We start from the raw sequence: 24,256 nt of genomic DNA, 5'->3' as shown, positions 1-24,256 counted from the left end.
ACATGGGTGTCAGGCTACAGAAGGGATGATGACATCATCACAAAGGCAGGATCAGAAAATAAGGTTTATTGCCTAAGATAAGATATTAGGCTTGGTGTTTGGTGCAGTATTCAATAAATATATTTACAGAAAATAACAATAAAGAGGTAAAATACTGCAACAGTCAAAAATATAAATATTCATAGATACACATATTCAAAAAATAAAAGAATGAAAAAAACTATGTACAAAAGTGTTGACAAAAGATAATAGCAACAGCAATATCTGCATCTAGCTGGACAACAGCCGCAGGAACAGGCTAAATTCTACTAAATCGCTAAAACGTCAACATTATACATTAATGCCACTTGACGAAATGGGACACAGTTCTGGTCTCCCTCAAGCCAAGGCAACTGGCATGAAATGTGACAGACGCATCTCGGTTTTCTGTTACTGTCTCTGCTTCAAGCTCTGGAGGAAGCTGTTCTTCTTTGTTGGACTGAAGGCAGACTACACACTGCACTGACTCACACAGCATTTACTGTCATACAGTGGTATTACAACAGGGGGTGGGACGCAGCTAGTTGGTTAGCATGCTCATTTCAATAGATATCTCTGAAATACAATAGATGAAGGTCTTGGTCATGACATCATCACTGTGGTTCCTTCACATACTGTTGAAAGTGTTTAAACTAAAATTCTGGCCGGATCTTACACATTACACTTTTAAGAGATTTAATCAAACCTGCCAAAGATTGCAGAGGTAGATTAAAACTTAGTGGCTGTTCTGGCATCACACTATTTTTGTCACTGTTAAAAATTCCCTAAAAAGACCAAAACCAACAATATGTTAGTCCACTTCCCTCCTCTGTCTGTGGCTCTCAGCTCTGAGTCAACGTAAATCTTTAAAAACACCTCACACATATGTAGTTTCAGTTTTAAACAGGCTCAGTAGTTTCCTCAAACAGCTGCTCACTGTAGTTTTATCAATGTGACTCAAACAGCTCTCAACTAAAATAGATCAAATGTTGATTTAGCAACAGTGTGAAAGAGTTATAGTTTCTATAATGTGAGAGTTTTATAGTTTCTTAAGCCCCTTTACTTCACAATGATCTGTTATAGTTTGGCTTCTTTCTGTATTTACATCTGGGCCTGTTTTGTGTGCAGAGGTGAGTTCATAGTCGATCTAACAACTCTACAGACATCAGTAAAGTCTGCACTGACTGTGTGTTATTTTCTTCACGTCTCTCCTTTGCTTCTTGTTTTTTAAAAAGTTTAAAGTTTTAAACAATTTCAACTCGCACAGTCATGTCTCATGGAAAACTACTTTATATGCATCATTAATTATCTTTTCATTTACTTGAAATTTGGTCTGCTTTCAGACACTTTAACATGATCCAGAGGTTTTGTGACCTCAGCATGACAGACATGTTCTTACAAATGGCCTAGACATGTGTGTGTTATGTTCTGTTCTAATGGTGTGTGTGTGTGTGTGTGTGTGTGTGTGTGTGTTGTTCAGGAGGAAGATGTGGATGATGACACTCTGACCACAGACACTCTGAGTCCTGAGACCAACGACTCGTCCCACAGCTCCAACACACAGGTCAGTTTGTTTCTACCTTCATTTACACAGCCGCAGCAGCCGTATTCAGTCTGTATGAAAAAACATCAAACTGTGTTGACCTGCACTTCCACAGCCCTAATGTGTGTGTGTGTGCGTGTGTGTGTAGGTGCAGGCTCTGCTGCAGGAGGTGCAGCAGCTCAGGGAGGAGCTGAGGAGCAGAGACCGAACCATTGCGCAACTCACTCTGCAACTGGTCTGTGTCCATGTTTCTCTGTTTACATTCTAACTGTGTATCTGAAAATGCTAACCTCACCATGGTAACATGTGGGTGTAGGTCATGTGACTGTATATAGCATGACAACAACATAAACTTCTAAATGAACCCTCTGAGATTTTGTCATAATCTTTATACTGTAGTAGATTTTTCCTTTAATAGATTTATGTTTATTAGATTGTGACATTACAGATCAATGTGCATGATATTCATATTATGAATAAACAACTGTATTTATAACTAATAATAATAATCTGCTGGTTCGATGTTTGAAATCGTGACAGTTTAGTTTTAAAGGAGCAGAATTCAGCTACTGACTGAAAGCTAACTAATGAATTAATTGTGCGTGTATGTCTGTGTGTGAGCAGACTGTTCCCACGGTGACCGCCAGGTGTCATTGCCAGGAGATGACAGGGAGGATGGATCGACACACACAGACGAGTGTGGCAGAGAGAGAGAGCGTGGCCTCGCAGACGCCCTGGAGAGAGCACACTGTGAGGACACACACATACATCACACACATCACACACACACACACACAAACTTTTAATTGTGTATCACTGTTCATGCAGATGCAGCCCAAAGTGTTTCACAAGACTGAATTAAGCAGAAAATATCAACAAAAACAAAAGTCCTGAAACTTTATAAACAATAAAACTAAAATAAATGGAAAAGCAGAGACTGAAATCTTAAATCTGTACGATTCAGTGATGAAGCTGATGGAGGGTTTGTGTTGTTTTCTGTCCCCAGAGGCCAAATCAGTGCTAATCTTAAACCCACTTGGGAATTTTGGCTTTCTCTCTTTTTCTTTTGTAACTTTTTTGTTTGTTTGTTTTCTGTTTTATGTAATTAATTCACTTCCTTTCCTTTTTTTTTAGTTTATTTATCTTTGCACAATTAACAAAGAAAAGAAATATAACAAAAAAAACAAACAGTATACAGTGCAGGGAGAGGCATACAAGAGAATAACGTGATGACATAAAAAAATTATTTATTTATGTCTTCTCTGTGTCTTCTCTTTTTTTTCCTGTAAAGCAGCGTGTCGTCAGAATTGCTATGGTTATAAAATTTGCCTGCTTGCTGTTGTTTGAGCCTAACAGATAGGCTTCTGGGTAATGTAGTCCTGACAATTCAAACAGTTGCCTCTAGCTACCATTGATGGGACCTGTGGAGGTTTGTGTTGCTGTAAATGTTGTTCTTATGCAGGATTTTTCCCTCATGAAGCCAAATGTTAGAATCCAAAGTCCGTCTCCCTCTTGTTCTTTTCATCTCTCTTCTCCTCTTCATCTTTTTTTTTTTTCTGAATCAGCATCCTGTCCTCCTCTATCTGTCTTTCTTTCCCCCTGTCTCTCCTCAGGCTTTTCCTCCTGTTCCTTTCCTCTCTCCACCCTGGCAGTATCAGCGCTCCAGGCCTTACAGGGGGAGGCCGAGGCCCAGCATCCCCTCCCACCTTGCTAGAAAAAGTGAGTCATGTGACCCCCCCCCAACCCACCACCTCACTCCATAGACCCAAAATTCCACCTTAACCTCTGTCCATACTGCTGGCTCTTCTCTTCATTATACCCTCATCTTCCTCTTCATCATGATCATCAAAGCTCAACAGCAGATCATCCCACTGCTTTTTAAAATTCAGGGATTCAACCATCCAGAATGAAAGTGACGCTGGACAGCAGACACACCCAGCTGTTGTTAATGTGGTGTAACGCTACTGACACTGACACTGTAACGCTACTGCTGCTGTTACTGACCACATCATAGAAGCTGTCGAAACTAAATTCAACAGAAGTCAACAGGTGAGGGGTCAGAGGTCAGAGGAGATGTATATTAACGGAGGCTGCTCTGCTAACACGAAATGACTTGAATATTATCCTCAGAATTACTCTCAGCTGAGACGCCACTGCTCTGAATCAGAGCTCCGTATTAAAACTCTCTGTGTGACACTGAAGGTTATTTTAACTTATTCATGGGGAGGAACATTAGTTGAGCAACTTCTGAGGCAACATAAGTTCAAACATGACTTTAATCTGCTGATCAGTTTAGGTCTCTTCACTCCAAGTTAGTTTTATTTTTCATTTAGAGTTTTTTAACCTCAATAATCTGGACTCAGCCCGTCCTGTGTTTACTCACCTCTTCTTTTCAAACTTTTCCTGAATTCTTCCTCATACATTCTCCCATCCTTTCTCTCCTCTTCATCTCACATCCTTGAACCGTATCTCCGACTCCATCACTCCGAACAGAAATCTGTGTTTTGTTTTTTCTTCTGCTGTATGTTCTCCTGTAACTGTCCTCCCTCTGTCCTCTGTGTGTCCTCTCCTCTCTGCCCTCGCCCAGGAGTGGAAAAACTAGTGCTTTACTTCAGTGACACAGCATGGTACAGTAGCAACTTTTTTTATCTTCCTCATGCTCCCCCTCCTCCTCCACCCTCGTCTTCCTCCCTGTCCTGATTCTTCCCTTTCTCCAGCGCATCAGATAAAGGAAATTTATTGTCCCCTAGAGTAGATCAAATATATAAAACCTTAAAGGTGTTTTAGTAGATTTCTGGCCTCTAGGGGGCAAAACAGCTCCACATTAAGCTAAAAAACCATCACCATCGTAGCTGTGTGTGTGTTTGTATGTTACTGGTTTGTATGTTGTTACCTAGAACTCCACAGCTTGTTTGATAAAACCAGCTAACGCAAAACTAGGAGCTAAAAGAGGCTGAACAGTTCCTCACAGCTGCAGAGATGGTGATAAGTTCAACACATCCGCGTATTTTATGATTTTACTTTATCTTTGATTCTTTGCAAATATTTTTTAAAAATTAATGAATCCAGTAACTCAAAGATCAAAACCAGCATCAGTTTACAGTCAATTCTCCAGTTTTTAAATAATGGTTAAAAAAAAAAAGGCTCAGACACTATTTGAATATTTGTGTTCATTAAGTCACAAAGATTTAGAAAACAGTGTAATTTCAGTAGTTTCAGCTGAGGCTGTTTTGAAAACAATCAATGCTGAATCTTATTTTTTTGGGTAATTTTTGTAGCTTTTTATAAGAGAGTCAACAGTAGAGGGACGACGAAACAGGCACGTTCATGTCACCTTCTTATCCTTAAGACTTAAGCCCTATCCTTGAGGTTTGGAAGCCCTGTAAGAAAATGTCGTTTTTTGTTTGCTTTTGTAATACTCATTTCAGCCACAAGAGACTGAAGTGCATTGTTTTCATCACAAGTAAGAACTTGAGCCCCCTTTGGCTGAAATGAGTAAAATAACCAAAGCCTCTCAGGGCTTCTGTCGAAGGAAAACGAGCAAAGAAAAACAAATTGAAAAATGTTGAAAATGTATTGGAAGATTTGATAAGACAGTCAACCTTCACTGGTCTAGAGTTTCCCCAGCTCTTATATTATTTGAAACTCCCATTTTTCTGAACACTTTAAAGGCGTCTCGCCCATGGTGGCGCCACTAAATTAACCTTGTGGAAGGATTGTTTTAATATTAAAAGAAGAAATCAGATTATTAGGACCTGAAACATTCAAATTGACGTGGCACCATTGTAATAATAAAGTAGGAGTGGGTACGAATTCATACGTAAAATTCTCCAGACCAGCTGTCTGGACTGTTTTACCCATGATTCATTGCTCCCTGTAGGACAGGTCACACCTTTTCCTTCACACTGAAATGAGCCCAGTGAAGTCCAGAGGCTCGTTAGCAGGCAGCGGCAGGCTAAAATTATCCTTATAAATTGCTCCTAAATTTTGCATTAGATGAGGTGCACTTCACTTCGGCTCGTTCAGTCAATTGAAGCAGTCAAACCACTGGAGATGAGATCACTCACGACGCCCTTCAACTCCTCAACATGACGGAGAGAAGCTGCTGCATCTCTGCTCGGGAACCTTGAGTCATGTCCCAAACATAGCTGATGATTACTGGTTAAACACTGACCTCAATGAACTTGGCGTCAGGTGTTTCCTCACCTGAAAGCACCTTTAACAGCACCTTAAATCCTGCTCTGCTGCTCTGCAGACAAACCCCTACACCTGTTTCTCGTGTTAGCATCGTGTGCTAACAAGAGATTAAAGGCCATTTTACATGGAGCCTGTCTCATGTCATAACAACACTGAGGTTGATTTTCTCCAGTTTCTTCCTGCGATAAGTCTCAGATCACAACAAGTTATATAACTCGTGACAGCAGCTGCGTGGCCAACAACATAGCATAAAGATTTAATCTGCACCCCATGTTTATTGTTTATTATTATTATTATTATTATTAATAATTATGTTGTTTACTGTTTATTGTTTATTATAATTACATTGTTTACTCTGAATATTTATCTGTTTGATTGTTTTAGAGACATTAAACATCAGCAGTAATCAGATCAGCTACAGTATGTAAATATACATGTATATACAATAATATAACACTTCTGTTATCTTCATATTATTCTTTGGTTGAAAACTGCTCCCCAAGTCACAAGATGAATAAATATACAGTCAGGTGGAAGTTGATGACAGAACTAAATTAAACTTGTTTATGTGTCTGAACTCAGCCAACGATCATTTATGAGGGAAGACGCTCCACTCTGTAAAACCACTGTTCAGTCAGCGTGGACTGAGTGTTTTACCCTGCGTTCACATGCTGTCGGAATAATCAGAAAAATGAACTTTCAAATTTTTTTTTTTAAATAATATTTAATTTATAATAAGATATTATATAGGCTGTAATCATGAGTTGCCATCCACAAAGTGTGACCTAGAGTAGTTAGAAATATTATTTATGAGCATTAACCATGACAACAAGTAACACAATCAATCAATCAAATACTGGAAACAGTATCAACATGTTATTCTGACACTCTGACCAGCATGTCTTCTCTGTAGCAACCATATTGTTTCCACATTCTGAATTGAAAGCACATGAACACACCTAAGTCAGAAGAACGAGTTCCCAACTCAGGAAATCCAAACATCCCAGGAGCACATGAATGCAGCATTAAATTTTAAATTTGAATCTTGAATAAAGTAGCTCATGAAAATCAGAATCAGATCAGACTCTGAATCTACAGATGCTCAATATTAAACTCATAATGATAGAAAGAAAAAAACAAAAACTTTAAAGGAGGAAGGTTTTCACAGACACTCAAATACCTTATTATTATTCTATTGCTGAACATAGAGTATATGAGTCCTTTTCCCTCGGCTCTCTGCCCTCAGCTCAAAACTACGACCTCATGTTTATTCATTATTGTTATCATTTTCATAATTGAGCTAATTGATGATGCGGCGTGAGGGGATATTATTCATCTAACAAGCCTCCAGGGGCCAGTGACAGGACAGCAAGAAGGGGGGTGGGGGGTGGATCAGCACTTTGTGTGCCAAAAAAAGTGCATGTGTGCGTGCGTGTGACTGGGGACGTCCTATAAGTCGTTGTCAGGGAAGCAGAACAGTGAAAGAATTTGGCAGTGGATCGTTTCCCTCCGTCCAACAGAAGCTGAATCCTCCTTGAAAACAGCTGCATGTGGTCGAGGACATTCTCCATCTCTTCTCCTTTCTCTCTCTCTGTTAATCTCTCTCTCTCTACTTGCTCTCTCATCCTATTTATCTCTTTTTTTCTCTTTCTTCACTCTTCCTTATTTCCACTTCTTCTCCTTTACTGTCTTTCTCACTTGTTTCATATCTTCCTCCTCTCTTCCTCCCTCTGCCCTTCTCCCACTCTCTTTAATCTGTCCATCCCGTCATGCATTATTTATGAAGGATGGACACAGACACACTTTAAGTCATTGTTAAAGGAGACAGACAGGAAGACAGACAGGCTGCAGTACCACTGTCCGCCACAAGGTGTCAGTGTTCACCAGCGAATCTTTCCCTCGTATAAGCGAGAGTTTTACTCCAGCTTATATTCTCCTGAGAACCTCCATATATTTTCATGATATTCTGTCTTTTTCTTGCTCTCAACAAATCCCATGAAAATCAAAAACAAATTGATGAATGATCACTGATTATTAAGTATTGTAAACCTCATATATCTGACTCCTCTGAGCTCCACTGTTTCCAGGACTGGGTGGCATGTTCCTTCCTCACCATAAACACACACACTGTAGTTTATTCTGAGTCAGTCCATCACACACCCTAACCCTAACCCTCCACTGTACCAAACACTCACTAGATCACCAAATGTGGATTCATCCAGCACTGAAAATAGTCCCAACAAATTCACTATCTCCTCCTGTTTCAGTAACATTTGCAGTGATCCGCTGTTTTAGGAAAAACATTTTTGGTATTTTCATTCGATTTGTTGACAATAAAAATTGGGAAAAATTTAGATATTGAATGAAGTAAGCTTTTATTTTGGTGGTAGACTGGGTTTGGCTGTTAGAGTTGCTGGTTCGATTCCGCACCTCCTGGAGTAAAATATTGATCCTCAAAGGGCAAACTGTAAGTCACTGTGGATAAAAGTGCCTGTTAAACAAATTTCGTCTAATGTCAAATCTGCAGCGGAGGGTGAGGTTGTTTTTGTTTTCCTGAGATTTTGTTTCTGTGCGTCTCATAACAATATGAGGGTTCAGGTGGTTGTAGTTTGCTGAAGCTGCAGACAGGTAGTACACATGACGGCTACTGCAGATGAGAGTTTATTGTTTGTGCAGGTTGGTAGGAACCTCGACTCATTGTCACTTTGTAAAGGGGGAAAGTCGAAACCAGCGGATTAAAGACAGAAGAAGAAATTGCCTCTTCAGGGAGCGTCGGGATCGGTGTGTTTGTTTTGTCTTTAGAAGTTTCAAATAGGCTTTTGACTGGCGCTGCCTTTTATGGTTCCTGTTAATGTGAGCAGCCGTTAACTCCCACTGAGCTCAACACAACAGCAGCACACTGAACCCACGTGCGTGATTGTTACTGTCAGGATCAATAAGAACAGACTGGCGTACGTGACCGATCTAACCAAACCGATAAGTCTCCTCTGTTTGTTCATGTGTAACTTAAGAGCACGAGGGTCCGAGTTTCCTGAAGACGAACGTGTCTGTTTCCCTGGTTACGACCGCTGTCGCACAGCTGATACTCGAACAAGCTGTTCACAGTTTTCAGGTTTGGTTTCAGACGTAGACTGAGAATGTTGAGTTTGGTCAAGCTTCACAGCAGCTGGACAGTTGCTAAATCTGATACAACATCAAGCAGCAACAACAAATCGACAGGTTTGACTGAAAAATTAATTGTAAAGTCATTTTTCAAGTGTAAAAGGTGAATATTTGATGGTTTCTGCTTCCTGTGTGTTAAAATGGTTGTAAACTGAACAGCCTTTGGGGTTTTCGACTGTTGCATGAAATAAGAGATTTGAAGACGTCGTCTCGAGCTGTAGAAAGTTGTGAGCAGCATTTGTGATTCTTTTCTGATGTTTTGGTGACTATGAAAATAACTGTTAGTTTTAGCCCTAACGCAGAGCATCTCCTCTTTTTGTATGAGATTTTTATTTTTTTCATTGCTCCTAAGACTAAAGCGAATGCACCACAAAGACATAAAGCTGCCTAAATTGAGTTAGTGGTTTCTAATATAGAATATGGCTGGATATCGAACCACAACACTTTTTGACGCTACTCACCATGTGTCTGTTTCAATAACTGATGAAAGTTCTGAAAGCTGGCAGTTAATACCTGATTCACAGTCTGGTTTATTACTTCGTTGATCAGACTGTTTCTGATTCAAATCAAAATTTGGCAAATTTTACTGTATTTTATTCTGACAAGCTCAACAACTTAAGCTTTTGTTGAATGAGGAAAGCATTTTTATTTTATTCATTTATTTAAATTTTCTTTTATTATTTTTATTATGGAAGCCTCCAGGGCAAGGAAAAGAAAAATGTTTTGTTTTTGTAATACTCATTTCAGCCACAAGAGGCTGTGAATGTTTTGAACATGAATGCATATTTGCATTTAGACTGTGGTGGTGGTGCACTTCAGCGTCTTGTGGCCAAAATGAGTATTACAAAAACAAACACAAAAATAACTTTCATTTGCCTCGCAGGACTTCCATATTTATTCCTAAAATTAAAGAATCAAAAAGGTATTGTTTTGTATTGATACCAACCCGCGCTAGTTACCAAAAGCTTTCATATTTCTGCTAAATCAACAGAAGATTTTCAGATAGAGATTTTGAAAATTAAAATCACAAAATTTTTACAATTTAAAATTGTACAGACATGTTTATAAGATGATGTGTCTCTGTCCACTTACCTTTTGTTTTTTCATATCAGCAACCACATCCATATGAGACGTTGTTGTGGGACAAAGCAAAGAGAGCAAAATTGAAAATAGTCCCCAGGTGTAATTAGTTGTCCCAACCAAAGAAGAAGAACAGCTGCTGGATGTAACTGAGTGTGACTGATACAGATGTGTTAAGCTCCTTGATGCTCTTCACACTTTAATCCTGCAGCCTGCTCTCATCTACACCCTGATAATCTGATTTACACTGAGAATTAGAGTAACACACACTGAGCGCTGACATCCATCATGTGAGGCAATCTTAGTTTATTGATCCTGGCAAACTTGAAGTAATAACTAGTCAGCTGTTATCATCTTGAGCTGCTGCTGTAAGTCTAACCTGAGGGAACTCGCTTACTTTACAGTCTTCACTCATGATTTCTGATTAATTTATGGGTTATTCTATCTGTCTACATATATATATATGTGCTGAGATTTATAATGATGTAATAATGTACATACCAGACCTCAGTCAAACACAACACTCTGGGTTTTAGAGATCGTATCAAGGACTCAGCTCTTGGTTAGTTTAGCTCCTACATCTTTTATTTCCTATTTACATGTTTCCACTCAGCCACATTTTCTCAAACACACTGTATTGATTTTCATGCATATGCCGATGACACACAGCTATATGTGCTAAACCTGGTGAGACTTTAGATATAACTCAGCTCCTCAACTGTCAACAGCTGGACAGCGCAGAAGTATCTTAAAATCACTTCATCTTTCGGTTCATTTACATTATTTGGTCCAACTGACCTCCTCTGCTCACAATCTGGTGGATATTTGACTTATTTTGCAAACAGTCCTGCTTCCTTCGTCTGAGGACAATATGTCTAAAATTATACAAAAGTAATCCATCCCTCCCTCTGAGGTTTAGAATAGATTTTAAGTCAAGTCGCGTATATTTCTAGAGCACAGCTAAACTCAGCTTGAGTTGAACAAAGTGTTGCACAAAGGATATTAAAATAAATAAAAGTAACTAAAATACATTTTTTTGCCTTTATTTGACAGGACAGTAGAGACAGAAAATGCAGGGACAGAGAGCAGGGGAATGACATGCAGCACTTTGTAACTCTGATTAGGAAAGTTCAATATAAGCAAAGGTATTATTTATTTGTATGTGTATGTCTTTGGAGTCGGAGCGGAGGGTTATTCTCAGTAGAAGCTGTTACAAAAGTGAATAAAACCAGATAAATAAAGATGCTGAGATGAAAACAAACAGGAAAAATATTGTTGTTGTCAGGTTGAAGCGTTTTCATCAGATTTATTTTCAGCCTCCGTTCTGTTTGTGTTCATCCAGCAGTTTCAAGTTGAAGAGCAGCATCAACATCAGACTTTTTTTTTAATAACAGTATAATGTTCAGATAGTTCACATTCAACACACACGTACAAAAGTAACAGAGCAGGACACACACACACATCAAAGTCAACGACACAGATCAAAAGCAGCCACACACACACACACACACACAGATCAAAGCGGTGATGTGTAAAATGACCAGTCATCTGAGAGATTACTCTTTCTTCCTCTTCCTCTCTCAATCTCACACACTGAGGTTCCTTTTTTTTTTTTTTGTGCAACATGTGATAAATTATAAAACAAAGGAGATTCAGTTTCTGTCTCTGTTTCTCTGTCTGTCTCTCTTTATTATATTAAAACAGGCTGAGAACAAGAGGCGGATCAAACTCTCAGCATAGAATAATAATAAATGCTCTACATTCCTACATTTTAAAGCTTCTGATATTCACCCTCTAAAACAACACCTAACCTAAAATTACAACTTTATTCGATTAATACGACTTTGTTCTCGTGTGTGTGGCCTTCATACACTGACGTCATTTATTTCGGTCGTTTGGAGCTGGTTTAAAATTCATCTGCAGCTTATAATTAACTGACCTCATTGACTCAAATGAATGTAGAATGAAAGAAGCTGATATACTTATGATTTGTGATGAGAACATGGAGGTTATTGAGAAATCATCGTGATCTGATGGTGTAATTATCAGATTGAATTATCAATTTAATTTTCATTCTTTTAAGTAATGAAGCGTCACCTATGCTTTCTGAATGTAAAGATTCTGACTGTATTTATGAAGCTCAGTCTCTTTACAGACTCAAACATGTTTGTTTAAATAAAACAGCCAATCACCAGCATTATTAAATCTTGGTCCAAGCTTGCTGCATACTGATTGGCTCACTGACGCTGATGAGATCTACTCATTTACTCCTTAAATTTGGTATCAAATGACAAGATGAGACATTTTCGTGTCAAACAAATTCAGTCTGTCCATAAAAGTATCAAAGTTTGACACCCAGCTCTGTTAATTCCACTCGGTTCCCGATTCAGTGTCTGATTTTACACCTATGACAGAATAATCTCAATTAACTAACAATCAATTGGTGTTTCTCTGTGTTTTTCAGTTACAGATACTTCACTCCTCCACCCAGGAAGAGCAGGAACCACTGATGGACCGAGTCCCACCGCCAACCCAAGCTCCACCTCCAGCCAACCCCTGCTCTAAGATCCCCGCTGACACCGACACAACTGACTCCACCACCGAGGAAAGACAGGATGATGGGAAAACATCAACAAAGGAGAAGAGAAGAGCCCGCAGCAGATCCCTGAAGCTCCCCCAGCCCTCCAAGCTCCACCTCTTCCTGTCTCAGACCTCCAAACCCGACCCAAGCTCCGGCTGCGCCTCCGCCGCTGCCCTCCCTCCAAAGACGAGGGCGCCCAGGCAGCCGTCGACGCCTCATGACCCAGAGAGCAGCGGCTCTTCTGGGGTTAAGCTAAAAGCACTGGCCTGCACCTCCAGCTCTTCTCGCCTCCCCAAACCAAAGAGCCACTGATCCGCCGGTCTCAACCCGGCTTCCTAACACGCAGCGACGTGACCTTTCCCGCCGTGTCACTCTGATCCATTTGATCAATTTCACTGATCCGAACCTCAACCTCCAAACTTCCTGTTCCTCTAAATTCTCACATTAACACTGTGGCTGTAAAGATCACCACATGATTTAATCTGTACATTAGGTTGAAATATACACAGTTAACTTATTTATTATTAATTTAATGAACACTGTGGTCGATCAATAAAGGTTTGTAAGTCTTAAAACACAAGTGCAGAAGCTGGTTGTTCTTTATTCCTCTAAAGGCCTGTTCACTCGCTGTGTGTTAGGAACCACGCTAACTGTCTAAATGTATACTGGTGCCTGATGGACTGACTTCACACTGGAAACGGCCGACAGTGTGGAAACCAGTCCAACCTGGCTGCTCTTCCTTCACCTCTCCAAAATCTCCTCCAGGAAGTCTTCGTCACCGAGGAGTCACCCAAACACAGAGACCTGTATCTCACCAAGACCTGCTACCCAAACTGGATCCTACTATCTACTTATCTATTCATCTGTTCATCTATTCATCTGTTCATCTATTCACTGTTCATTGTAGACGATCCATCTCAAACCTGCTGCTCTGCAAAACGACTCGTCTCCAAGGTCAGAAAATCCAACTTTTATATTTTGTTCCCTCTCAGAGAAAATGAGTTGTTTATCGTCTCTCTGTCCTCGTGTTCACTCTGTGGGTTTGACATGTTCTTTACAGACTGTTTCCTCTCTGCTGCTGTTTACTGGAAAAACCTCCTGCCTCCAGATCTGATCATAATTTAGTTCCTGTTTGAGTTATTTTTTTTATAAAACCTGCTCAGAGGTGGAAGAAAAGTTAACATGTTGGAGGTGAGAGGTTTTTACCAGACAGTGATGATTTGATCAGAAGGACGCAAGTTAAAGACTGGCTAATGGCTGGCTAATGGCTGGCGAAAGGCTTGCTAAAGACTGGCTAAAGGCTGGCTAAAAGCTGGCTAAAGGCTGGCTAAAGGCTGGCTAAAAACTGGCTAAAGGCTGGCTAAAGGCTGGCTAAAGGCTGGCTAAAAGCTGGCTAAAGGCTGGCTAGAGGCTGGCTAGAGGCTGGCTAGAGGCTGGCTAGAGGCTGGCTAATCGCTAGCCGAGGTTAACAGTCTCATTATGCTTCAAACTAAGTGTTTGTCTGCAGTGGTTGAATATAACTAAGCACATTTACTCAAGTTCTGTACTCATGTACAGTTTTAAGGTAGTTTTCTGTCATTATTTCCATTTCAGTTCAGAGGGAAATATTTGACATTTATGGCAGCCGTTGCTTTGATGATCATAATTTTACAAACAAATTGTGATCAGCTTATGATATATGATGCATTGTTATTGATTAAACCATTAGTTAACTCCACTTTAAACAACTACTAAATAAAAGTACCTGCCTCAGTAATAATGATCCAGCAGTGGAGTAATATGATACTGACAGGAGCTAATGAGTACTTTTAGTTTTCATACTTTGAGTACATGCTGCTGCTTCTGTACTTCAGTAAAACTCTGAATGCAGGACTTGGATTATTTTTACCATGATACTCTGCTTTTACTGATCTGAACACTTCTTCACCACTGCTTGATAAATTATCTAACAACACCTAAAACCGCTGTTCCAACCATGGGATCAGCTGGTGGCTGCAGCCCATAATTTTCATCACTTTCCAAACCCGACAAACAGACAGTTGCCGAATCCGTGCAGGGTTTGGACCGGATTGATATTTATTTATTTATGTGCAACATCATGAATTGATTGAAAACTGTCTGGAATGATAATGATTAATTGCAGCAAGGCTATAAAGACACACAGCAGACCCTAACCCTTACGACATGGTTGGTTTGAAGCATCCTGAGGCCTTTAACTAACCAGACCGACCATTAAAATCATCACAGAGACTCACACAGAACAGAAACATGAGTGTGTTTTAGTCTCAATATTCAACAGAGGACTGAAACTTCCTCTCTCCTCTCAGTCATTTTTAGATGTTATTCCTGCTCTGATATCACATTTAGACTGAACGAGCAGCCAGGAGACATCTGCAGGATCCACAGCCTCACATTAACATTTTGTCACCTGTATGAACCCACTGACATTCACCCTCCTCTGACGGATCACACTCCGTCTGACAGGTGGAACATAATCTCATTTATATCGGTGAGACAGAGACTCTCCTCCCAGCGCTGCTTGCTTTGATATTAATCACTGTATATGCAAAAGAATATGCAACACAGTCGCAGGTTCAAGCCCCAAAAACAGACACTTTGTCCTGCCTGTGTGCCCTTGAGCAAGAGCAGAGATGGCGTTGAAAATATATGCAAAAACAAACTTAGCGTAGTTTCACATTTCACGCAGCTGAGGAATCTACAGACAATCCCACCATCAGCCGAACATCATGATCTATTAATCAGGAATCACACACGTGTCTGCAGCTGCGGGACGGTCGAGGTACCGGTGACAAAATGTGACAGAACAACAGCAGCAGCAGCAGCAACTTTTTTTTTTTTAAGCAAAAAAGTTAAAAAAAAAAAAAGTCATTTAACGGTGAATATTTTCTGTGAAGATATTTGGGTTTTAAACTGTTATTCTGACAAAACGATCGAACGAAATAATCAAAAAGGAAAATGATCTTTAGTTGCGATCTGAGTCAATATAACAATCAGGTGACTGACAGGTGACACAAACCCTTCCTGCACCTGATTGGACAAAGGTGTCACTGGCTGCGCTGTCATTGGTTGTCTGAGTGAAAACAGCAGCTTTACGTAGGTTTTATTTCATCATGTGAAAACAAACATACAACACACGTGTCCAAAACAAAACATGGAGTCAACACAACAAACCATGAGCAGCTCACAAAGCACTTAGTTAGAGTTAGAGTTAAAATAAAATATTGAATGCATTCAACTGTATCTGTTTTACACCTTTTATAAAAAACGCAAACAGATTCCAAGGATCTCACATCGTCTTCCCACTAAGTTTCTGAATGAACCTGAGAACCAGGAGCTGCAGCTGCAGACGCTTTATTATTTACAGCTGCTAACGAGCTGTGTGACGAGCCAGCGTCATTTGAACATTAGTTTGATTGGTTTTCTGATTGGGGAGAAACATCTGATCTGGTAATCACATGATGTAACAACACTGTTGTTGCATAAAGTTTAAAAGTCATTTTAAAAACACAAACATCAGTTGTGACTCATCAGAACTGATGCAGGTCCAGGTCTCCCTCCTCTCCCACTCCTCCTCAGTGTCTCCATCCACTCCTCTTCTTCGTCTTCTTCTTCTGTTTTCCTCTCTCCTCTCAGAAATGACGGACATGTCTTCTCTCTGCCTGTCCACCTGCTTTATGGCTCTCCCATCTCTCTTTTCTCATCTCTGTCCATCCATCATCTCTGTGTGAAGAAGCTGCAGCAGGGAGGATAACAAGGCCGACAGGGAGAGGAGGAGGAGGAGGAAGAGGAAGAGGAGGAGGAGGAGGAGGAGGTGAAGAGAGAACACTGTCAGCTCTAATTGGTCTTTTTTTTTATTATTCCAGTTTTGTTCTCCTCTCCTCTCTTCCTCTTTCTCTCTTTCTGTCCTGATCACCAACTGGCCTCCAGAAACTCCAGGGGCCCCACAACACCTATTTTTCCTGTGGCCCCTTAGGATGTTAGTCTGACCATTCCTCCTTTCCTGCATCCCCCTTTCCTTTCCTTTCCATCTGTATTTCCTTTACTATCATCTTATTTCGTTTTTTCTTTTCTTAATATGGCCAACATACACACACACACACACACACACACACACACACACACACACACACACACACACACACACACACACCTGAGAGCAACAGCAGGTACCACTCGGGTGTTGTAGATAAACCCAGTTGCCATGGAAATACAGCCAGGCAGCCATGGCAACAGCTGCAATGGGATTCAACCTGAAACGTAAAACAACACACTCTTCCTGATGCTGGTTTAAATCTGTGTGGATGAACTCCATCTCCCAGAATCCTCCATATCTTCTCCTGCCCTTCCCTACCTCCTCATTTCCTTCCATTTATTCTAATTTCCTTTGCTTCTCCCCTTTCCTTCTCTTTAGTCTCCTTTCCACCTTTCCTTTTCTTCCTCATTCTCTCCTTCATTCGTCTTCGGTTCCACTTCCTTGTTCCTCTTTCCCTCTCTTCTCTCTCCTTCCATCTTCTTTTCCTTTCCTACCTCCTCTTTTCATTCCTCCTACCTGCCCCTTTCTTTCATACACCTCCTTTCATTTGTTTCTATCTCTCATCTCATTCTCTACCTCCTACCTTTCTTTCCTTGACCATTTTCTTCCTAATTTCTTCACTTTTTCCTCAACCTCTTCCTTCCATTTCTTTCCTCCTTGTTTCCTTTCCTTTTCATAATCCTTTGTTCTTTTTTCTTCCATACTTCCCCTTCTTCCTCCTCTCCTTTTCTTCCATGTCCCCTCCTCTCAACTTCTTTTTCCTTTACCCACTTTTTTTAACCTTCTTGTCTTCCCTTCTTTCTTCTCTTCTCTGCCTCCTTATTGATCAAATTTCTCCCCCTACCTCCTCCTTTTCATTTCCTTCCCTTCCTTCTCATTTGATTCCTTCTCCTTGCCTTCGTTATCACCCTCTCCTTCTCTCCTTTCCTTCTCTATATTGTCCATCCTCCTTCTCTTTCTTACCTTCCTTCTTCTTTTCCTTCCTCCTCAGTTTTGTTACTCCCCCTTTTCTCGCATACACCCCTTTTCATTGGTTTCGTTCTCTTCTTCTCTACCTTTCTTTCCTTGACCTTATTTTTCCTTGTTTTGACATTTTTTCTCAACCTCCTCCCTCCATTTATTTTCTCCTTTTTCTTTTACCTCCTCCTTTCCTTACACATCCCCTCTTCTCAACTTCCTTTTTTCTTCACTCACTTTGTTTTTTTACCTTCTTGTCTTCCCCACTTTCATCTCCCCTTCTCTGCCTCCTTATTCATCATATTTCCCCTTCCTACCTCCTCCTCCTCCTCTCTCCTTCCCCCTGAGGTCTGACACTCGTCCTGAGAAACTCCTCAGGGTTAAAACTGTGACAGAATCTAAAGTTTATTGTCCGTCAGCGCCTCGTTTGTGCTCGTCCTGTTAATGAGTGCTGTGCGTCATCATCAGCCCCCGGCAGGGAGGAAAGCAGGGAAGTGGGGTTGGGGGGGAAATAGGAGCAGATTGACTATGTCTTAGCTGAAGCTTACACTGGATTTAACAGGTGCACGTTCTCACCCCAGAACCGCGGCCGCCGGCTTAAACCTGAAGGTCATTTCATCTTAACGACGGATTCATTAATGAGGAAAAATAACAGTTAATCTGCCTCCCAGCAGCCGGCCAATTAAAACCCTCCGCTGATGAAACAGCTGGAAGCAGCTGCTCAGAGACAGTCATTGTGTATAGGCAAATGTTGTTGGTTTGAAACTTTCTAAAAATCTTACCTGTATTTATTTTTAAAGTTTCTATTTATGTATTTAATTTCAGATAATTCCTGACTTTAGGTTTAACTGATCTCAGATATATATTTAATCAAATTCAAATCTTTCAAATCCCTGATCGAAGCTTTTCACCATTAAACTAAAATAACTCAGTCTAATTAACTCAGTCTAATTAAAACTTTAAACCTGAAGAAGAGATGAGCAGCAGAGTGAATGAAGTGAACAGCTGTCGTCTGATCCGGGTCAGATCCACACTGTGACTCAAGATTCATCAGAGTTGAACCGAGACTCATAGATGAGATGATCAGCTGATCATTACAGATGTTACAGAGTGATGCCGCTGCAGAGAGCACCGCTGCAGAGAGCACGTTCACCAGAACAGACGCACGTGTGTTATTAGCAAGTATTTTTGAATCACCAGTGAGAAGCTGCTACATGAGTGTGATCTCTCTTTGCAAATGGCAGAGCAGCGATTAAAGGACATGGTCGTTAGCGAGATTCGTTAGCGGTCTTCACTCATCCAGGAACCAGATCCAAATTGGAGCCAGCTGTAGAAACACACGTCAGTGCAGAAATACCAACGATATTATTGGTATATATCGATATTATTTGGGAACACCTGCATTGTCCAATAAGACACAAATCCTACTTGTATAACACCTGTGTCGTACAGGTGTTGACTCATGTCAGTGTTTTAGCACCGAGCTCACAGTGAGTGATGGTGTTGGACTGAACTGTTTTACATTCAGAAGGGGTTCCTAATATTCCGACCTCCTCATCTACGCTAATAGGAACAACAAAAAATAAACAACCTTTAATTCTGACCTCAGTCAATTAGATTTACACATTTCAGACAAAAACTCAACGTCATCAGCTGTTGTGTTGAATTGATTGTGAACAGATTGTACAGGTGTACCCAATAAAGTGGACACTGAGTGTAGATTTGAGCTCCTGTAGAAGCAGTCTTGTTATTATGTACTTGTCCAGAGGCGGGCGGACACTAGAAAGGCATATTGTTTTACTTTCTGTTTTTGTTCCTGATGGCGTGGCCGCTCCACGTGACATGTGACCAGAGGAAGTGTCTGAGCGCTCAGGTTTCTTTAAACCACCTGTACCTGTTGATCTGATCCACATGGAGCCTTGTCTCTTCCCTCTGACGTGTTTCACATCACATCCATCACTTCTTAGCTGCACTAATTCATGCAAGTGACACAGAACCCAGCGGGGTGCGTTCACAGCCGAACACGCTTAAAATTCATTTCCAAACGCACACGCACGCAGAGAGAGGACAGCTGCATTGATGTTCCTAACATGTCGGTTGACTCCACAACACAATGAATGGAATTCTCATTAAAAACTGAATCGAGATGAAAAGTAAATGAAGCAAGACAGAGATGTAAAAGAAGAATATTCATTTAAAATGAAAGAGGAAACAGATTAAAGTAAATCTGTTTCCTCTCCTTCAAACAAGGTTAAAGATTTTCATCTCGGAGGATCCGTCGCTTCATCCAGGAAGAACATGAAAAACAGAAAACATGCCCGAGTCGTGTCAGGGCTTTGCTCTCCTCATGTCATGTCTCATGTATCTTCACGTCTCTTCATGTTTCTGCTGTGAAATCATGGAAAGGTCATAAAAGATAGAAAACAGCTCGTTAACGACAGGATGAGTCTGAGTGAGACGGCGTCGACTCCTCCACGGTTCAGGGTCTGAGGAAAAAAATCTCCATCATGTAGGAATCCAGATTTTTCATGAAATACAAGTATGATTAACTTTAATAAATTCGTGATTCAGTATTTATATATTATCAGGTTCCCACATGAAGGAGGAAGTGGAGTCAGGACATAAACAACTCTTCATTTTTGTATTTCAACACTGGAAATGCAAAAGCACATTTTCCTCAGATTTGTCGTCAAATTATTAACATAGACTTTCCAGTCTAATCCGTTTCATTTTTAATAACAATCAGAACGTCACAAGTCATTAACTCTGCTCCTGATCAAACCCATGATAATCTGAACATCGAAACACCTGGAAACTCCTGGAAACTCCTTGACTTGTTCAATCAGGTGAATTTTAACTACAAATAAACTCAGTTTGTTTCCTTCATTTAAAAAGTAACTTTTTAACACCTGTCTTTTAACTTGAAGCTACAACATCTGTGAAGGCTCCACCCTCTCAACACCTGCTGCTGCTGCTGTTGTTGTTGTCGTTGTTTTTGTTGTTCACCCTAAGACGTCACTGAAATCCAGTTTCAGAGACTAAAAGACTGAACCTCATCACAGACACAAATGATTCCCAAATATTATTTATTTAGTTAAGAAAGCCACAGTTTCAAGTTATTTGACAAAATCTGCAGGAAACTCCAGCTGCAGAGATGTTGAAAATGCTCTGATGATGATGATGATGATGACGATGATGATACACATCTGCAGAGCAGCTGGATGTGACAGACACAGATAGAGTCACAGATCTTTCCTGAGCTGAAGTCTTATCTTCATGCTGAGCTGTTTTCACTCTGTGTGCAGCTGTGATACTGTGTATGTGTCGTATTTGCATTCACGCCTTACTTGTCTTTTCCTGATATCTCAGATTTCAGTTTGAAAGTGAACATTTAGTTTGGATTTTTGATATAAAGTCAGGTTTGTACCAGGTTTGACGCTGAAACACTGAAACTTTTTGGTTTTAACACAGAAAATGATCAAAGTTGTAAATTATTCAAATTATTTCTGCACCGCCTGTAATAAAGGCCATTTCAAAACACTGATGGGGATGGATGGGTCACATCGTAAATTATTCATAATGTACATTTTCACAGTTTCTCTTTTTAATTCTCATTAATTAATTAACCCCTATCATGTCTACTTTCCCGTTTTTCCTATCACTGTTAAGCTTCTATCAATGAATCTCAACACTTCCTGAAGATTTTTCACGTTAAAAGTTTTCAAGGCAAGCAGACATCAACTGTTCGATGCTAGAAGACTTTTATTTTGAAATATCTGTGCAGGAAGTATTGGATTGTTTTGAAAGTAGACAATCAAACAACTAAAAAGACAGAAAGAAGAACAGAGAGGGGAGGAATTAGGTTTTCAACCTTAGAGTTCCCTCCAAAAAAAGCCTCAAAAGTAATAAGCTCTTAAAGTCTGGAATAATTGTCAGTAAATTAATGTAGTTGATAAATAATTGTCTCATTGTCATTGTCAAGTCATTAAATATTTCAGTTTTCTGCTGTTGAAGGGTCTTACAAAGTCTTATTTGGTGACCTGTGTTGCTAAAGAGTCAGTTCTGTGGAAATGTACATTATCCTGAGTTTATACTGTAAAACAGGTAAATATGGAGGAAGTGTTGCATTTTCATCAATAGCAAATTAAAGCAAAGACTGTGTGAAGGTCGGAGTTTCCACCACGAGCTGCTGTGTTGTGGATAATATTTCAGTATCTGTATTTACACGTATTTAAACAGACGTTAAATATCAGCTCAGAATAATACTCACTCCTCATATCTGTACAGTATCTGCGATATCCAGTCCTGCAGTATATCCACTCGGCTGTGTCCTGTACTCTACTCTCTCTGTGTGTTGTCTGGGGGAAATACTCTTATTTTGAAAAACTTGAAGGACAGGTATTTTATGTTGACAGACATCCTGCCCTTTCCTGTGTCACCTGCTGGTTTTGCAGAATTTGATTTTTGTGCAATAACTCTGCAGAACTCGGTGTGTTACCTCGCCGCCGCCACCGCGCTAACTCTTATTTATGTGACAAACTGTACAAAGTCTTATCCACTGTAATTATTATTATTATTATTATTGTTATTAACACTGAATTGTGAGCTTGTAAAGCATCTCAGTCTGAAAATGCACTTTAAATGAAACAATGTGGGGCTTCATTCAGCTTCTCTTAAAGACGAAAATGTCTCAACTGCTGCATTTTAATTGTGTTTTGTTGTTTTTGTCGTTTTTTTGTTGTTTTGTTTCTCAGCGTATGAAGCTGCTGCTCTGGATTCATGCTGCGTTCAAATCACATGGAAACAAATAGCAAATGTTAAAGAGATTCATTCAATTCAAACCATCAAATCATCATCTGGGGCCAGTTGCACAAAACACCTTAAGTTTTCTACTTAAGTCTGACACTTAAGGTTGAATTTCTCCTTAGCTGAGGGCGTTACTGAAGGTTGTTGAAAAGACATTTTCAGCGATGAAAGAGTTTCAATGGAGACCATGTGTTCGCTGGTGTTAGCGCTTGTGATATCTGCTAACACCTCACCTGTATCGTCTCACAAAGTTGGCCAGAAGAATTAAATGGCAGAAGAAAAGATGGAAAGAAACCTGAATAGGTCAGAGGAGGGAAAAGGTGAAACTTCTAGAAGAAAATAACAAAAGAAAACACATCCTTAAAAGTAAATTTGATCCTCAAATAAAATCCAACAGACACTCAGTGAATGACACGGCTCACAGCTGATCAGTGGACATGAACTACTTCATCAATAATTGGAAGCTGGAGAAACTGGAAAGATCCTGTAGCATCAAACCACAGAGCATCATTAACTGCAGAGGAGCTGAGGAGCACACCTGAGGGAAGAGGAGTGATCAGCTCTAGACGGTCGGACAAATCAGAAACTGACTGCCGATATAATCTATATAGCAAAATCAATTCCTGGTCGTTAAAGGTCCATCAGGTTCTTCCTGTTCATCCTCATCCTCATAATCCTTTATCACCATGAATTCAGATATACTGAGGTTAAGATACAATCAGACGACCCTTACGTTTTTTTCCTTAGTTTGGTCACTAAGGTCTTAAGTGACTTTAAGTGATTTCTCAAGTATAAGACTAAGATAAGGAGAAAACCTTCAATACTTGAGTGAACCTTTTAAGCAAACCTCAAGGAGAAGACTTTGTACAAAAGTTTTAATTTTAAGGGAATTTTAAGTTGGACTTTAAGGAAATCATCATCAGGACAACACGAAGAGTCACGACTAAAATTAAATATCTCACAAATCATTGTGTTAACAGCAAGCAAACAAACTCAACATATAATAATTTATTTTTAGGTTCCACATCTCTTCATGTCACAAACTCCGCTCTAAACACAGAAAACTACAGTCATGGCGTCCTGACAGTGTGACATCACCTTGACAGCGTTCCCATGTGACATAAATGCAGCATGCTTGTCCAGGAGTCAGCTCGATTCCCATCAGCCCTGCTCTCATTGGTTGATACAGATGCAAGAAAAAAAAATAATAATAACATTAAACTAATGAAGTTTAATATCTGCTCTGTTGAAGCCTGTGCGACTGATAAATAAAAACCTGCTGAATATTTCCTCATCACCTGCGTCACACCTGTGAGACGTTGAGTGCTGAAGGTTTCATCGGACGTCTGTGTTCCTGTTATAATTGGCCGATACAGCCCCCCTTGTTGCTCATTGGTTAATATTTATGGTCCTCTTCTGTCATTGGCTGTGATGTCTCCAATGCTGCTGAGAAGCCGAATGCTGAAATAAAGATAATCTACACTGAAGCTTCTCTGAGTCTGAGTCTGGTTCATTGATGCTGTTTTACTTTTATTTTGACAGAGCCTGGTTGTCTAGGTAACCAGGTGAATCCTGCTCATTCAAAAGCAGCTGTATGATTCGTTCATAAGAAGATGATCTGAGTTTAAATAACTTCTGGTGTTGGAAAAGGAAGAAGAAACACTTCCTATAAGTACTGGAAAGGTGTTAATGAATCACCTGCATGGAGATAATGAGGTACTTTTAATGTGAAACATCTGTGCAGGAAGTAGTGAGTTTAATGATGCTAGAGTAACAGTGAAGTAACAGCAAAGTAGAGCAAATGTACATTCCACTAAATGTATTTCTTTTGGTGCTCAGCTCAGCAACTTGTTTAAAC

The 24,256-nt window shown here is 40.0% G+C and overlaps 1 protein-coding gene across 6 annotated transcripts in view; it reads left to right on the top strand.

The window, feature by feature from the left end:
- ccser2b (coiled-coil serine-rich protein 2b) overlaps positions 1-23,885 on the top strand; it is a 52,921-nt gene extending 29,036 nt beyond the window's left edge. For 2 of the 6 annotated variants that reach the window (XM_056365691.1, XM_056365690.1), the window contains 4 exons: positions 1,499-1,582; positions 1,710-1,796; positions 2,186-2,311; positions 12,465-23,885. In XM_056365691.1, coding sequence (XP_056221666.1) covers positions 1,499-1,582; positions 1,710-1,796; positions 2,186-2,311; positions 12,465-12,893 — 726 coding nt within the window. In that variant the 3' untranslated portion in view covers positions 12,894-23,885. Of the gene's footprint in view, positions 1-1,498; positions 1,583-1,709; positions 1,797-2,185; positions 2,312-3,126; positions 3,281-4,148; positions 4,189-12,464 lie in introns of all 6 variants that reach the window. The other 4 variants (XM_056365695.1, XM_056365693.1, XM_056365694.1 and 1 more) reach the window with 4 other exon arrangements.
- Positions 23,886-24,256: the final 371 nt, after the last annotated feature.

This window comes from Seriola aureovittata, chromosome 21 (assembly GCF_021018895.1).
Source record: "Seriola aureovittata isolate HTS-2021-v1 ecotype China chromosome 21, ASM2101889v1, whole genome shotgun sequence".
In the NCBI taxonomy this organism is placed as follows: domain Eukaryota; kingdom Metazoa; phylum Chordata; class Actinopteri; order Carangiformes; family Carangidae; genus Seriola; species Seriola aureovittata.
This window is presented reverse-complemented; position numbering and strand designations above follow the sequence as displayed.